Here is a 17,486-nt window from a genome sequence, read left to right as displayed (position 1 = left end):
GGTTACGTAATCTCAGCACCAATGATGTAATTCATTAAAGGGCCCTGTTTTTAGCAGAAGTTCAGCGTTTCTGTGCATCACTTTTAAAGGCCACATGGGGGCAGCAACTGTAAAGTCATCACTCATGGTAGGAAACTGATCTGTTTTATTGACTTCTGAAATTACAGCGTAAATAAATATGAATATATATCATATGAAACTGATAGAATGCAGATAAGACAAATATAAGAAGCTGTATATAAATTAAACAGACATAAGCATATTTTTTCTCTTGAGGATGTTTAAGGGTTCTGCCTCTATAAATGCTATGTTAAACAATGCTGCTTCTTTTAAAACGTGTCATTCATTGCTTGAAAAACAGTAATATAAAGATAAATCAACAAGACTCATTTTGACATGCCAGGGGCCTCTTTACAGTATAAAAAAGGCTTTCTATAGAGAAAAAGCTCTTTTAAATATCAACACTTGAATTAAGCACCATTTCTCATCCCTAGAAACACATATCTAAGAGTGTCTTGCTCTGTGGTCTTACTGACTTGATATCTTCTGTTGTTTTTTTCTTATGGCAACCCTTGTTGGGCTCCTCCAGAACAGTTAGTGTTGACCCCTCTTAGCCAGGACTCCCCCCTCCGGCAGGACCAGCCCATGGGCTCCAACATGTGCTCCCGCCTGACAGACAGGTTTGAGAAAAGTGAGTGCCCCCCTTGAGCGGGCCGCTGCCTCCCGCTACTGCTTGGAGCCTCACAGGTGCATGAAGTCACCCCTTCAGCCCACGCTGCATGCATAAACTAATAAATCTAATGTTCTCTGCACTCTTTCATCACATGCACACAGACATGGCATGCATTAGGGCTGGGCGGTATGATGAGATACATTATGGCGTTGATTTCAGGCGTGTATTGTTTGAGATACAGCGTTAGATTGTAAAGTGTGTGAAAGTGAAAATATATACAGTTATTGAATGCTTGAATGATTAAATGTGCACACGTTATGCCGAAATGTCCATAGGGTGGAGTAGTTTTGCAAATACAGTTTTGCTGTTTAAGTGAATGTAATACGTTGGGAGAAAATAAATAGTTCACCCTAAAATGAAAATTTGTACTTACCCTCAGGCCATTCGAGATGTAGGTGAGTTTGTTTCTTCATCAGAAACTATTGGAGAAATTTAGCATTACATCATTTGCTCATCAATGGATCCTCTGCAGTGAATGGGTGCCGTCAGAATGAGGGCCAAAACAGCTGTTTCTAATCTATCGGTTAGTGTCTAGTAAAGTGAAAACTGTGTGTTTGTATGAAACAAATCCATTAATAACACATTCTTAACTGACTATTGATATTTGTTTTCAAACTATTTTGGACTGTTTTCGTCTTTAAATGGTTCTTGCATATTTTACTCCTGATTTAGACAAGTCAACTTTTTCGCTGGCAGTGTTATTAGTTAACATTAGTTAAAAACGTAGTATAAATCATTTTTACAAACACACAGCAAGCTATGCTGTTCAGATGAAGAAACAAATTAATTTCGAGAAAAAAAGAGAAAACAACCAAATTTGACTAAATAATAAAAATAAATTAATTTTCAATCAATTTCAGTTATTTCTTACTGCATGTTAAATAAACCCACTGCACCTGAAAAGCTTATTTAATTTGTATATTTATTCTATTTTATTTATCTAGTGTTTGTAATTTGCTTATTTGTCCTCATTTTTTAATTGCAAAAATAAATCATGAATTAAAGTTTCTCATAAAGCGAAATAATTGGTCGTATCGCCCACTCCTAGCACGCATCAAGTGATGCACCAAAATGCATGCATAAGAGAAATAAGTCCTTCTGATGTGGGTGTTAGTCAGTAAGTCAGGGGTTAGTCTGTGACGCTTGCATGGCTTGTGTTTGGTTGCGGGTGGCTGACGTGCCTGGTGGTGTAAGTGAACGATCTCACCTGCGCTCTGGGATAAAACCCGGTCAGGATTAGATACAGGTGAAGTTGCAGAGCCGACAGAAAGAGGATTACCCTCCCTGGTCACTGTGCCTGTAAGAGGCTTTCATTCCTCATTCACCCTTCTCCATCGCCATAGCAGCCCAAGCTGGGAGCACACCCCCTCCTTCCCCTTTTGGGGGCCACCAGGACCTGTGGGCCACTTCGGCAACGGGAACAACATGTCACACAGAGGGTGCAGGATGTCTAGGCGGAGCTCTGTTGGTAATTGGTTTCCAAACAACTGGTGAAGCGGCCACACGTGAGCAAGTGGGAACTAGGGATGGGCGGATCAAATATTGATCCTCTGTGGTTTATTTACCAATGCTTTTATTTAATTAGCATGAAAGTTAATATGCATCAGGAAAAAAAACCTTTTAGCAGATTGTGTTGCTCATCAGTGGAATGCTGAAAATTGTTTTTTTTTTTTTTTTTTTTTTTTTAACTTTTGCTGTTTTTCTTGTTCTGTCTACTTTTCTCCCATATAAACTGATAGTATTTATTGACGTTTCATTTTGGCATTATTATTAGTAATAAGGAAAACTGACTTTTATTCTTTTATTATTTCATTTCACGCAAAAAAGGATTGTAAAAGAAATTAAGCTTTTCTAAATCGGTGTCAATGTCATCTTAAAATACCTCAAATCAGACTATGATTAATAAAATATCACTTTTTAAATAACGTATTATTAAAGATAATTAATAATCATTTTAATATTACAAAAATTATTAACATTGTTCACACAAACATTAAACAATGTAAAACCAATGACATGTTTAAAACTAATTAAAAACAGTACATTTATTAATCACTATGTCAACATGTGAACAGCTTTTTGTGAACTTTGACCTCGAAAAAACCTTTAATACTTGACTTAGAAATACTCAAAATATAAAATATGAATGCCATTTGTTAATTACAGTGTAACAAAAATAAATAAACAAAGAAAAAAAAATAAGAAAAATGTCAAAAAGTTTTCTGGCACTTATTTTAATGTGTAATTAATTTTAAAAGATAAAGAAGACAGAATTGCCATAACATTTTGATAATGACACTGGACAGAGAGAGCAATGTTTGCGATTTACTGGTAATTATGATATAGGACAACCATGACAAAGGTATGACAGAAATCACATAAACTTTATATTAATTAGGTATCAACACCAATAGGTACTGATAGCTGCATTTTAATTGAACAAATAATGGCATCACCCATCCTTAGTGGGAGATTAAGAGCCTTCTTGAGCACATAATATTTTTTGTCTTTGGCTTTTGCTGGGTTGTCTATATTAGCCTGCTCACTGTCCTCTTGAACCGCTTCCAGTGCCATTGTGTTGGGACAGCAGAAAATTCTAGACAACAGAGGAATTTGACACCCATTTGAACAGCATGACCATAGTCTGACTAATCAGAGTAGTATAATACAGACGGAGAGATGTGCCGTGATATTGCATGGAATAAGAGAGGCCCGCTGAATGAATGCATGCGGTATAAGAGAATGCAGCTGGTAAAGTGAGCACGGTTACAAAGGCGTAGGGATGAATAATGCAACCAGGGCTATTCATAATTTAAAAGCATGCTGCTTTTTAGTTTTGAAAAGCTGGCAGATGGCCAAATGACCACACTCACCCCAGACTGTGCTCTGGGTCAAGCGCAGTGATAGGTTCAGACATGTCTAATCAGAAGCACATATGTAATTGGCATGTTATTTTGTACATGCTTTTAATCATATAAGAATAAAAAGGTCTTATATTTGATTTTTTATATATGCATTATGGGTGTAAAATGGTTGGTAAAATGGTATGTACCTTCAATTTAAAGGCACAGTACAGTTTTTATATTTCAGGGAAAAACAGCTTCTTTTTTGTTTTTCATTAAACAGTGGTTTAATGAATAAATGATGGCTCTTTAAATAAACGCAATTTTTCTGAGAATAAAAAAATCTACAGTATCATATCTATAATGCAGTTAAGGGTGCCCTATCACTTGCACATTACTATAATATTAAGGTTAAAGTTAACATCATAGCCCAAACTATTAAAATCAATGGACATTTATTTTTAGGTAATCAACACTCATAAAAAAACTGCATGCGAACACAATATGCAAATATGTCAGTTGCACAAAGACACTGAATTTGGTAAATTACTGGAAATGTACCAGGATTTTTTTATTTTTTTTTGAAAGTTTCAGAAAGTTTCCAGAAATTTTCCGCCTCTTTGCAACCACTCATGTTAGCTTTTATACATAACTTTATATATTTCAATGAACAATATTTAGATTTACACAGTTAATTTATTTTTATAAAGAGGTGTACTTTATTTTAAATCATGTTTTCAACCATGTTTGAGCTGAAATGTTGTGCAATTGTTGACAGTGTTTGGGTGCGATTTATATGCCGCTCACACAAAAACAGAACAATTGGTGATTCTTTCTTGGTCTTTATCTGAGGGCAAAAGTCAGTGCAGCTCTCAACTTCCCAGTTTTATCTGCACGTATTGGGCAACTCGTGAATGGAGTTCTTGTTAATAATCTCAACCGGAGCCTGTTTGTCGTTTACGAAGGGTTTGTCATGTATCTGTCCAGTCAGCGTGCTGCACATAATTTACCACTATGCTGCTGATTTTACAGATCTGTGACGTTAATCAGGCACAAAGTATCTGTCGGTCTGGCCAAAAAGATTGAACGACCGAGGTTGGGATTGGAAGAATAAGTAGCGGAAAGAGAAAATGGAAGAGATCCTATAGAGCAGGATAAGGGATGAACGATGAAAAGTGTGTCACACGTGAGTCTTTGATTCTGAGTACTTCCCACTGAGGAACTCTCATGAACTTCTGGTTCACGCTGCTTTGTATATTTATTTAGCGAGGCAGATCTGGAAACATGACAGGTGTTTACAGCAGTGGTTCTCAGTAGGTCGCCAATGGAAAATGAAAACAATAGGATAAGCGTGCATAGTCAGGATAACAAAATGAATATGCTCATTAAAATTAGGAGTGAAATGTTTCCTATTTATGTTTTCAGTGTCACTGGCTGTATGTCAGACACATCTAAACTAAAACAAAATCTTCTTACAAGTCTGCGATTTGCTGGATCTATGCAATTAATTGTATGTATGCATCTCACCGCTTGATTTTAAGTTGTTTCATTTTCTTTAATAATCCGGGTCCTGATGCAGAACTTTTCGAGTGCTACCGTAGTTAAGTCTGAAAGTGCCCAGAGTCACCTTGAAAGATACATTAGCCGTAATTTATGACTCCATAAAAACACATTTAAGAGCCAGTGTCTTCAGCACTGAAATATATGACACCATATATAATTACAAGTTAACACAGTTCTCAGTTAGTGGCAAGTTATCAGTGGTCAGGCTGGCCTTTGACACCGAAGAGATGAGTGCTTGTTACATTTACACCCTGCTCCTCATAACTTAAGATCATGTCGTTGAACTTTTCAGTATGAAGTGTCCGAAAGCAGATAGATCTCATGGACACATAGCCCTTAGTATGATCACATCTGCAAATTTTAGCTGATTCATCTGGTTGGTGGTTTTGCAGTACTGACTAGCAGATAAAGTGTTAGATATGGTGCAAGAGACGGCATGGCTGTGTCTAGATAAAAAGTCTAGAAAAAATTTCAAGCAGATCTATCTCTCTATCTATCTATCTATCTATCTATCTATCTATCCATACTTCAAAAATGTCATGTTTAACCTAGAGTTAAAATATAAAGGATAAAAGTCATATTTTTATAGTACTGCACATCCCTATACCTTTACTATGAGTGAAACACATTTTTGTACATTTTTAGTATATTTTCGATTTTGCTTAAATAGCGTTTTCTATAATAGATCTGTGTTTATTATTTGGATGATGGCTTGTATTTTTCCCCCATCCATAACCCCCACAATATTCAGATCATTTGTAGCCCAATCCACATTTACTTACATATTTGGCTACAATGTATTAATAATAACCTACAATTACCATCTAATTGCCCAGACCACAGAAATGAAAAGTAAAAAAAAAAGCATGATAACAATACAACGTGTAGCCCAGTGCAAGTCAATAATTAATTAATCCCACAATATTCACATCAGTGGTCAACAACTTTCAGTGGCATATGACCATTACTTGTTCCTCCATTCACATTTGCCTCAACTATTTAAATCTTGCTACTGAATTGCATAGAACTGACCGTCTGACCTTCAAACACCAACTCTTTAAGAAACATACATGTGGCCTCAGGTAGAATTTCCATCGTGTAAACAAGGAGGAGCAAATGAACAGGAAGCGATTCCTTGCCGGTCGGCGAGCATGTTTAGTGCGCTTCAATCTATGATTGCGGAGACGGACATCTGTGGCCCTCCAGCAGTGCCTGCGCCTTTAAATGTAAGGCTTTTGTGTTGTCTGACTGCGGGGAACGGTGTCGTTAGACGCGGACATAGAGCGCGCGTTGTCTGAAGGGAAACCGTCTTCCGTTGCAGAGGGGTCTTATTAAAACGTCCACAGATTGCCCGAGGCGGCCCAAATGACACGGGAGAGGGTTTGGGGCTTGTCTATTAAAGAGGCTGACTGGAATGGGAGAAGTCACGCGTGTAGTCCATCTCTCCACACCCGCTTTCGATCATGCAGCAGCTGGGTAAACTCTCCTGTCACATACAGAAAGAGACGTTATTTACCGAACGTACATTATTTATTACGCGCGGAAAATAATCATTTGGAGCTCGTCTGCGCGATGCGGCAACGTTTGGGAGGGAATCGTAGTAAGCGACTGTGTCTCAAAACACCCCACGCGACGCGACGCGACAGCTACACCGGACGCATTGAAGCCATATGTCTGTTACGTCATGGCAGAACGTTGACCTCACGGACCAATCAGCTGTAAGCTCGAGACTACCCACGAATAAGTAACATTATATATATCGGTTTATTTAAATTAATTTAATTTACATTTAAATATTAAATACATTTATGCACGTTTTATTTGTGTACTATTATAACCGCATATACATATTAAAAAAGTGTTTTATATAAATTATTGTAAAATATTGCTATAGTCACCGCGGCCATTTAAACGAATTATATTTTAGTTTATAAAATCATTACAGTTCTTTCACATGTCGAAAATGAGTAGCTTTGCAGAACACAAAAACCGTCGACGCGACGCATCGGACGCTCTCGGTGTATCGATGATAAAGGTGGAGATTTCTTCTCTACGCGTCGTGACTCTCGCGACACGCACGGATGTTGGAATCAGGCGCGGCTGACGCTTAAAACGCTGTCTAGCTAGGAAGCGCGCTGTGTTTTGAGACACGGCCATTGTCTCGTTGCGTTTCGTTTCAGCGAGTCGTGAATACACAGGTGTTTCCACGGAATAAAGCAGCTTTTATAAAGATAAACAAATGCACAAGGTTTCCTACAAAGGTGTTTGCTGCGCCATTGTGCTCCCATCAGCACATTCTATACAGGGGGTCCCGTGGGCGTCGCGCGTATGCTGTATTGGTGACGGAGCTTTTGCTCGTGGATGATGAGGATGAGGATGATGAGGAGGAGGATGGGGGGATGAAAGGGACGGGGAGGGCGGTGCACCGAGGGAAACGTCATTGGCATCAGGGGCGGCTTGCATCAGCACAGTAGTAGTGTTAGTGGCCAGCGCACTGAACTGTAAACCACATTTCTATGTCTCTTCTTCCTCCTGTCTTCTTTCACGCGCACTCACGCTAGCCTCGCCTCTCTCCCATCACTCGAACGGTGCAGGACCCGCGTGCTCCGCCGCCGGCTACCGCAAGGCAGAGGATGAGATGTCCGGAACCACATCACAGGCGGACCCGATAGATGCCACAGCGAGGACCGTGCTGCTCAACCGAGCCCAGACCACCAAATTTTGTGACAACCATGTCAGGTGAGTCCATTCGGGTCTTTATTGAAAATACAGTTAGAGTGGAGTTTGACTCGTTCACGCTTGTTTTCGTCTATTCTTTGCTTGAAGTGTGAACACGATCTCATAGTTAGTAATACGATCGTGGTCTCGGTAATGTAGTTAATTTTAAAAGCGTGTTAAAAATGCAGCAAGCTTGTATCTTTGTTGCTGTGGTGTACTGTTTGGTCGCCTGAAATGAGGATGAAAAAACTCATGTTTTATTTTAAAATATATGCATATGAATAAGCGTTTAACTTGCACCTATCAGCAAGAAAACCATACTGTATTTTTTTTAATTTTATTTACATTACTGTTCAAAAGTTTGGGGTCAGTGTTTTAATGTGTTTGAAGTTTCATATGTTTGCGATGGCTGCAAATAGATAGTATGATTATAATATAATATTACAATCAGAAATAACTGTTTTGTTTTAATATTTTGAAATCTAAGATGTTCCTGGTAAAGCAGAATTTTAGCCGTCATTACTCCAGTCTTCAGTGTCACACGATCCTTCAGAAATCATTTTAATATGCTGATTATGAATTTCATATTATTATTATTATTATTACTACTATTATTATCCATGTTGAAATGATAATGCCGCTTAATGTTTTTGTTAATACCATACATTCTGTTCAGTATTCTATGATTTATAAGAAGTTAAAAAAGACAATTTAATGTATTCTTGCTGAAAAAAAAAATATTAAAAAGGTTATTGGCCCCAATTTTTTTCTTTTAGAATTTTCAGGTTTTGTGAACTTTTTTTTTTTGTCTATTTAAGTTGCTTAAAAGTTTCATCAATATTATGTTTTTATGCACACATTTGCATTTCATGAAACCGAAATAATGCACTAATAAAAATATTTTGTCTTTATTTATAACAGTTAAATCTTTATAAAATTTAAAAGAACATGTTCTCAGTAAAAAAATGCAATGGTTTTGATGGTGGCTGGAGATGCACCTTCAGTTTTCATTATTATTATTATTTATTTTATTTTTTTAAATATTATTATCAATATAATGTTATTTATTATATTACACTGCACTTTAAAAAGGGACAATTTCTCATTTATAATGTGATCAGCCAGTCACAGAGATGTGAAGGCTCTTCCCGTTTATCCTCTATTTCCTTAACTCAAATTGTTTTTGTGCTCACCTGTTTTTCTTGAATTAATTATTAAACTAAACTCATTGTATTTGATGCCTCACCAACAGCACAGCCGTTCCAGCATTTCATGATCAAGCATTAAAACAATCTTATTAACTCCCAACGCTAAGAGATTGATTGTAAAAATGCTTTAATCAAGTTAAGATTTCCCTCAGGGAATTTACATGCTAAATGTATGCTCCCATTAAGTGAAGTCCTCCATCAGAGATTTCCTGTGAGTACATCAAGGTCATGTTCCAGGCTGTGCTTGGCTAGAGTTCATCTGCAGTTCCAGAACAAAAAGTCTTTTGGTCTCCAAAGTGCCCAGGTCCTCCAAAGTGTTTTTTTTTTTTTTTTTTTTTTTTTTTTTTTTTAAAGCTTTTGACTGGCTGCTATATCAGTTTGATTCGTTTTATACGTAGTGAAGTACTGCTTGATGACAAAAAGGCACTTTTTGAAACTTTATGCAAGTTGATTGTGTTATGTATATGATCAATGGTTGTTGCAAAAGCTTAATAGATTTGGATGCCAGATCGCTTTCATATTAGCTCCACAATTTGGAAGCTCATGCAAAATCAGCCTCTCAGTACCGAAACACTCACCCACACACACTTCATCGATCCGCCAGTATATCCCAAAGATTCGATTCTGCTCTAAAAGGCTCTATTTTGGTTCCTGTAACAACATTAAGGCGGGCCTTGAAATCCGTAGCCATTTTGTCATTGGCTACTTTCGGATCAGACGGAGCTCTGACCTTTTCAGCTCATCGGCTTCTCGGCATATAATGCCTGCGTGGCTGCGGCAGTGGAAATTTTCATAACAATTGTTCAGATCACTCTCTTATTCCTCGATCTTCATGTTTTATTTACCAAGCGGTTTCTGCTTCCCATTGCATTGGCCTCCGCTGGTCAGCTGTCAGTCACAAAGTAACCAGACCAACAAATCCAGCAGCGCAATCATCCATATCAGTCTTTTAGGGTAACCCCAGGTACTACACATCATGGTGACGGCAGTGTGGGTTACTGTGTGTGTGATTGGACCGCTGAATGTTAATGAAGGGGATCGTATGAATGGTCTCAGCCACTCTTTGATGTCAACGATAGCCTGCCGTACTTCCAGGTCAGCTACCGAGCTGCTGTTTGAGGCCACAGTGTGGGTTACACAGGGTGTGTTAGGCTGTGAACTCATTGCCGATGAGCCCAAGAAGGGTGTCGTGTTTACAGAAGACTGCCCTTACATAAGTACACATGCTGTAGTATAAAAACATGCTTACACCCTTAAAAAATAAAGCTTCTTTATTAGTATATATGGGTCCATGAAGAACATTTAACATCAATAGAAGCTTTCCATTGCACAGATGACTATTTTATACTGTTTGGATTAATAAAATGTTCTTCAGTAGGGTTTCTCTGTGGAAAACCTCCCTTTGTTTTTTTTTGTTTTTTTAGATTATTAGATTTGCAGTATACAAAATGTGCCTCCAGATGCGGATATAAACACACACCCACACAAACAGATACTGACTCATGTTTAGATTTAGATGGACAAGCTTGGGAAGGAGGCAAATTCGTATTCCTAGAGGTTATTTTAGGCGCAGCTATTTTAATGACTAAAATATTTACTGCCGCAATCAGCTATTCAAGAGCTACTTAGGAGTTCGATCAATACCGATAATTGACAGACACGGTGAGAAACATCCATCCCAACCGCTCAGACACTTATTTTGGGATTGTTTATCTAAATTTAATGCAGTGGGCAGTGAAGTGTCAAGCAGGTAGATGTTGGCTTGTATCAAAACACTTACGAATGCATTTTTTTTTTTTTTTTCAGAAGCCTGAGTGGAGCTAATTCTAAATTAGTGCTATCATGGCCCTGGATGTATATATAGATGTTTAAAAATAGTTTAATGGTTTAAACACTGTTGATTTTCCTTTTTTTTTCTCCCTCTAGCACAGCTAAATATGGGATCCTTACCTTCCTGCCGCGGTTCCTGTACGAACAGATCAGGCGAGCGGCTAATGCTTTCTTTCTCTTCATCGCTCTTATGCAGGTAAGACACCTGGCACACTGTCTGAGCCGCTTCTGCTTTGTCTTGAGGACCTCTTAAGTCCAAAATATATTGGTTGTGGTGATTTCTTTTAAAGGGGATCTCCGAGGTGCTATACTGCTTATGCTGACCATGTGACTTTTCAGTTATTTGCCAACATATCCATTTTTGGAAGTGGTCCACTATTTCACTCTTATCCACTATGAGACACTATGTAATATCTGTAACTGGTGCCATGTGATCCAACCTGTTAGGCTGGTATTTCATGAAAACGAGTGAGCAAAATAAGCTAAAAGGTTTCGCAAGGCAGTACTGTATTGATATTCCTCAAATATTGTGCCTAAGCAGTTTGTTTTGAGGTGGTCATCTTCTGTGATGGATTCAGCCTTATAGTCTTATAGTATGCTTATATATTATGTATTTAATAACGTATTATTTATGATGTTTATTATTATTTATGTTTACAGGTATAGTTTATGAAAAAAAAATTTTTATTTATGTTTTTTTTTTTCATATGCTAGCAAATGTGACCCTGGACCACAAAATCAGTCATATTCAATATTTTAAAATTGAGATTTATACATCATCTGAAAGATAAATAAAAAAGGAACGAACATCTGGAATCGGAGAGGACAAAAAAAATCTAAATACTGAGAAAATTTCCTTTAAAGTTGTCCAAATGAAGTTTTAAACAATGCTTATTACTAATCTTGAAATCTAAAATTATGTTTTGATATATTTACAGTAGGAAATTTACAAAATATCTACATGAAACATGATATTTGCTTAATATCCTAATGATTTTTGGCCTAAAAGAAAAATCACGAATTTGGACCCGTACTATGTATTTTTGGTTATTGCTACAAATATACCTCAGGCATTTTTGTGGTCACTTCAGGGTCACAAATGAAGGTGACCGAAGTTTTCTTCATAAAACATGAATATATACGGTACTAGTTGTACTATTTTTATATCAAATCTTGTGAAGTCAGATTAGAATTCATTTTTTTTTTTTTCTGCCTAAACTTGTTTTAAAATAGACATAGCACTTTTCCAAAGCATGTTGTTTTATCACCAGTGTAAAGTACTTCACATTATGTTTATCTACATGCGTTTGCAAATGCAGCAAATCCCTGATGTCTCACCGACGGGTCGCTACACAACGCTGGTGCCCCTTATCTTTATTCTGACAGTGGCTGGGATCAAGGAGATCATTGAGGATTATGTGAGTATTCTGCTGAATGGAGCACTGAATCAACGTTAAACTGTCCAGACTATGTTTTGACAACACTGGATAAGTGCATTGTCTTTGAAACGCAGTTGATATTTTTCCGATGAATAATGCTGATGAGATGTCACATGTGTTCCCGCAGAAAAGACATAAAGCAGATAATACGGTGAACAAGAAAAAGACAACAGGTTAAGTATTGCTGTCATATCTGTGTAACAGGGTCAGAAATGAACTAGGGCAACCAGAAGTAACAAAAATGTCCTAAAAAATTTGAGGGCAAGATGTGCTTTTGTCTGTTATTCAAAATTTGATATATTTCAAAATACTCTATTAGGTCCTTAGATTTATTTAATTCTGTTCATCAGTTATCTGCCACAACAAATAAAATGATTATTGGCTTTTTGTAATTTGTCAGAATTTTAATATTATTGCATCCCTATGATTCCTAAGATTTTTTTTATTAGCATCCGTGATTAATCATAATTATTAAAAATATTTAACATGACGTACCGTGTTTAGATGGTTAAAAAAATTATGCCCTCATCAAGGTCTTTTTTTAGGGGCAAATATTGCCTTGTAATAAAAATGTAAATTAGTTTGTGTTGTATCTTGTGTTACATATTGTTTATTGTCATATTGATTCATATTGATATTGATGAGTTTTTCTGATAATGTTATTGTTTTGCAGTTCTGCGTAACGGAGCATGGCAAACCATCATATGGAAGCAGGTGACCTCATCTTTCTCTTTCTTTCTGCATCTTTTTTCTTACTCTGTTCCTTCGTTTCCCCTCCTTTCTGTCAATGATGCTTTCATTTCTGTCCTGTAGTTTTTATGGTAACACCTGCTCTTTCAGTTCACCTCTCACTTCCTTTTTTTTTTTACTTTCTCTTGATTTTGTACATCCTGCTGTGTGTTGCCCCTCCTTTCTTTGTTTCAAGCACTGTGGTCTCTTTCTTAATCTCATTTTCTCCCTCCTCATGCTGTTGCAATGCTGCACCTGCCCACTAGGTGGCAGTGGGAGACATAGTCAAGGTGACCAATGGGCAGCATCTTCCGGCTGACATGGTCATAGTGTCCTCCAGGTCAGCACCGCAGTGTGTTTGTGTGTGTATCCGTGGGGTTTGTCATCCTGTGTTCGTACTGTAGTGTGATTTATAGCAGTGAAAATGTAAAATACATTGTAATTTGTAAATATAAAATGCAATTATGGGAATGTGCTTTAGGAAAATATGTGCGTGTTGTTAATATTTGTGCACAACTGGTTTGTGTTCAACATCTGTTGCTGTTTTTCTCACAGTGAGCCTCAGGCCATGTGCTACACTGAAACATCCAACTTAGATGGTGAGACCAATCTAAAGATCAGACAGGTACGTATTACATATAAATCTTATTTGCATATAATGTGTTTTAAGAGTATAACATGCTTGCTGTTTGTTTCAGGGTCTCTCTCTTACAGCTAGTTTTCAGTCTCTGGAGGAACTGATGGCTTTGTCTGGTCGTCTTGAATGTGAGGGGCCAAACAGGCACTTGTATGATTTCACTGGAACACTGTGCTTAGACAACCACAAGTACGTCAACCTGCTATTAATGAGAACTTAAAATATAACTTGAACGCACACACACACACACACACACACACACACACACACACATATTACTTGCAGTCATCATGTGCTTGTATTACAGCCCAGCTCCACTTGGGCCGGACCAGGTGTTGTTACGAGGAGCCCAGCTCAGGAACACACAGTGGGTTGTGGGAATTGTAGTTTACACTGGACATGATTCAAAGCTCATGCAGGTAGGTGTGAAATGATCGATCTCATAAAAGCTGGATGTTGACCAGTGCTGTTGCAGTTAGAATATTATTTTATGTGATTATGATTATTACAAATAATTAAATATATAGAATAATACACAGCATTTAAAGGAACATTACCATGGCTACTGTATCGTATTCCCTATTATTATTATTATTATTATTATTATTATTAGTAGTAGTAGTAGTAGTAGTAGTAGTAAAAGTAGTAGTAGTATTGAAAATACCAATAATTAAAGCTAAAAAGCAATATAAAAACTAATACAAATTACCTAAACAGAAAAAAAAATCTAAAATTAAAATAACTGAAAATATAAAATTTAATAGTTGACTAAATAAGCTAATTGAAAGCGATCTAAATAAATAATGCAATAATTGATTAAAGATATTATGTATGTGGGTAAAATAAGAAACGCTTTGAAAATATCATGCAACGTTAATAATGATGCAGTGATCTGAAATTACTGAGGCTACAATTTCTAATACCTTTTATAAATGAAAACGTATTCATGTAGCCACTCTAGATGTAATTAGTAATATTCTTCTACATTACCATTCAAAGTTTTGTGATTGGTAAGATTTTGACATTTTGAAAGAAGTCTGTTATGCTGACCAAGGTTTAGCTGTGCTTTTATTTTATTTATTTATTGTTTTACTGAACCCAACTTTGAATAGTAGTGTGTGCAAATAGTTTTTGAGCATTAATTTAATGTTTCCATCCTGCAGAATTCCACTAAAGCTCCGCTGAAGCGCTCTAATGTGGAGCGTGTTACAAACATGCAGATCCTGGTTCTGTTCTGTATTCTTCTGGTCATGGCACTGGTCAGCTCCATCGGCGCAGCCATATGGAACAAACAGCACACAGATGAGGCTTGCTGGTACCTTTCCCGTGCAGGTGAAACATACAGGGATAAAAGAAATAATGAATAACTATTAAAACTGTTAAAAATAAATAAATAGCTATTTGTGGTTGTGTATCCAGGTGACATCTCTCTCAACTTCTGGTATAATCTGCTAACCTTCATCATCCTCTATAATAACCTGATTCCCATCAGCCTCCTGGTCACGCTAGAAGTGGTCAAATTCACACAGGCTCTCTTCATCAACTGGGTAAAATAAGAAAAAATAATAATCACCAACTGCCTCGGTATTAATAGTGTGTTAAAATTCGTTTTTTTTATTGTCAAAACCATGAGCACAGAACTCTGATCCTCTATGAATAAGTGCTTTGTTCTTCATGCATGTTTACAGGATGTTGAGATGTATTACTCCGAGACAGACACTCCCGCTATGGCCCGAACATCCAATCTGAATGAAGAACTCGGCCAAGTGAGGAGAAACTCCTTCAGTTAACTTTTACAGACATTTATTTACCTCAACTCCACTACATCTTCTTCACTGTCTCTTTCTTTTTCAGGTAAAATATCTATTTTCAGATAAGACCGGCACTCTCACCTGCAATGTCATGCACTTTAAGAAGTGCACGATAGCTGGAATTACATACGGGTAATAGTAGCGTTTCTCTACTTTTGTCCATCAATGCACATTATCTTTGTGCTTCGCATTGTTCTGCCTCTAATAGTGTGCATTGATCTGTTACTTTTTGTTTATATTTGTGTGAGTGGTCACTGATCTATAATGCTGTCTCCAGGCATTTCCCAGACCTGGACTGCGATCGATCCATGGAGGACTTCAGGTCAGATGCCGCTGATTCTATCTCTGTCCTGTACCCTAGCAAATATTACTCTGGTCTAAGAGGACAATGTGCTGTATTACTTTATGTTGTCCGTTACATCTCTTTTCTGTATTTTCTTTTTCTCTGCAGTCACCTTCCCTCTACAAGTCATAATTCCACTGAGTTTGATGATCCTGCTCTTATCCAGAACATTGAGAAGAATCACGTAAGAGCTGTTATTATTCTGTCATAGCTTGACTATTAAAAGAGTTTCTTGTGAATTATGGATCTTAATGGTTAAAATCTGCTCCTTTCTTTTCTCTGTAGCCTACATCTCCGCAGATTTGTGAGTTTTTGACCATGATGGCGGTTTGTCATACTGTTGTTCCTGAGAGAGAAGGAAACCAAATTATCTACCAGGCTTCTTCACCAGGTACCATAACCTTCTTGTTGGTTTCTGAATTTGCTTCCTCGGTTTAATCTGATTCAAGTTAACCAGTTATTTATCACATATAAAACACGCTGACGCAATAAGTATCACTTTTACTCTTTGTTTTACATAAGTTACATGCCATAGTGCTTCCTGTGATGCCTAGGCAGAGTATAAACCTAAAAAACATTTCACGTCTGCCAGTTCTTTTTAGCACTGTAAATGTTTTGCATTTGTGTAAAAAAAATATATAATTTTTTGATTTAAGATTTTTTTTACTTAATTTTAATGTACTAAAGAACAAAGAATGTACTAAATGCACTAATATCAATTAATGTAATATTTGATATAATTAATATTTATATTCACTTCATTTTAGACAGTAAGGATGCATTAAATTGACAAAGTATTTAATTATAAAACGTTGTAAAAATAGTTTCAAATAAATACAGTACTTTTAAACTTTATATACATCAGAGTATCCTAGAAAAAATGTATCGCAGTTTCTACAAAAAAAATATTATGCAACAATTATTATGCAACTCAATTCACTACTCATAATAGTAAGATATGTTTCTTAAGAAGCAATTCCATGTATTAAAATTAAATTCACGAAGGGTCATGTGAGACTGAAGACTTTGTCATAACAGGAATAAATTGGATTTTGAAATGTATTAACATAGAAAGCAGTTAATTTAAACTCTAATATTGTCATGACATAATAATTTTTACTGGATTTTTTTGCCTTGGGGCCTTTTAACTGTTGTTTCCATAACCTTGTGTTTTCAGATGAAGGAGCTCTGGTTAAAGGTGCCAAAAGTCTGGGCTTTGTTTTTACGGCACGAACCCCACATTCTGTCATCATAGACGCGGTTAGTATGTGTTTACTCGCCATTATAATGAATCAAAAATCTTTGTATGGTACTCTCTATGCTTAATATGTACATTCCTTGTGTTTGTTTCTCAGAGAGGAAAAGAGCAGACATACGAGCTTCTTAATGTCCTGGAATTTTCCAGGTGAGCTCGCACAACTTCACACGTGCTAAGTCACAACATCACAAAAACCCTATACGTTGTGCTTCAATGCCTGTGCCTTTTTTTGCAGCAATCGCAAACGGATGTCAGTGATTGTCAGAACACCTACGGGAAAGCTTCGACTTTATTGCAAGGGAGCGGTGCGTGTTACATAAACCACGCAATTAGTTTGGTATGGGTTTGACTGTATGGCACAAGCCATTGTATTG

The 17,486-nt window shown here is 36.9% G+C and overlaps 1 protein-coding gene across 9 annotated transcripts in view; it reads left to right on the top strand.

Annotated features, from left to right (window-relative positions):
• atp8a2 (ATPase phospholipid transporting 8A2) overlaps positions 1-17,486 on the top strand; it is a 46,143-nt gene that overhangs the window by 2,094 nt on the left and 26,563 nt on the right. Inside the window, exons 2-21 of one of the 9 annotated variants that reach the window (XM_043225835.1) lie at positions 590-691; positions 7,734-7,878; positions 10,992-11,091; positions 12,215-12,313; positions 12,462-12,507; positions 13,008-13,048; positions 13,330-13,403; positions 13,619-13,688; positions 13,762-13,889; positions 14,008-14,119; positions 14,864-15,032; positions 15,120-15,247; positions 15,389-15,466; positions 15,555-15,643; positions 15,789-15,833; positions 15,963-16,038; positions 16,140-16,245; positions 17,032-17,114; positions 17,210-17,259; positions 17,348-17,417. In XM_043225835.1, the coding sequence (XP_043081770.1) occupies positions 590-691; positions 7,734-7,878; positions 10,992-11,091; positions 12,215-12,313; positions 12,462-12,507; positions 13,008-13,048; positions 13,330-13,403; positions 13,619-13,688; positions 13,762-13,889; positions 14,008-14,119; positions 14,864-15,032; positions 15,120-15,247; positions 15,389-15,466; positions 15,555-15,643; positions 15,789-15,833; positions 15,963-16,038; positions 16,140-16,245; positions 17,032-17,114; positions 17,210-17,259; positions 17,348-17,417 (1,811 nt within the window). Of the gene's footprint in view, positions 1-589; positions 692-5,653; positions 6,366-6,385; positions 6,616-7,700; positions 7,879-10,991; positions 11,092-12,214; positions 12,314-12,461; positions 12,508-13,007; positions 13,049-13,329; positions 13,404-13,618; positions 13,689-13,761; positions 13,890-14,007; positions 14,120-14,863; positions 15,033-15,119; positions 15,248-15,388; positions 15,467-15,554; positions 15,644-15,788; positions 15,834-15,962; positions 16,039-16,139; positions 16,246-17,031; positions 17,115-17,209; positions 17,260-17,347; positions 17,418-17,486 lie in introns of those variants that run through there. The other 8 variants (XM_043225834.1, XM_043225842.1, XM_043225841.1 and 5 more) reach the window with 8 other exon arrangements.

Source organism: Puntigrus tetrazona, chromosome 24 (assembly GCF_018831695.1).
Source record: "Puntigrus tetrazona isolate hp1 chromosome 24, ASM1883169v1, whole genome shotgun sequence".
In the NCBI taxonomy this organism is placed as follows: domain Eukaryota; kingdom Metazoa; phylum Chordata; class Actinopteri; order Cypriniformes; family Cyprinidae; genus Puntigrus; species Puntigrus tetrazona.
The sequence above is the reverse complement of the archived record's forward strand: the minus strand, read 5'-3'. Positions and strand labels throughout refer to the sequence as shown.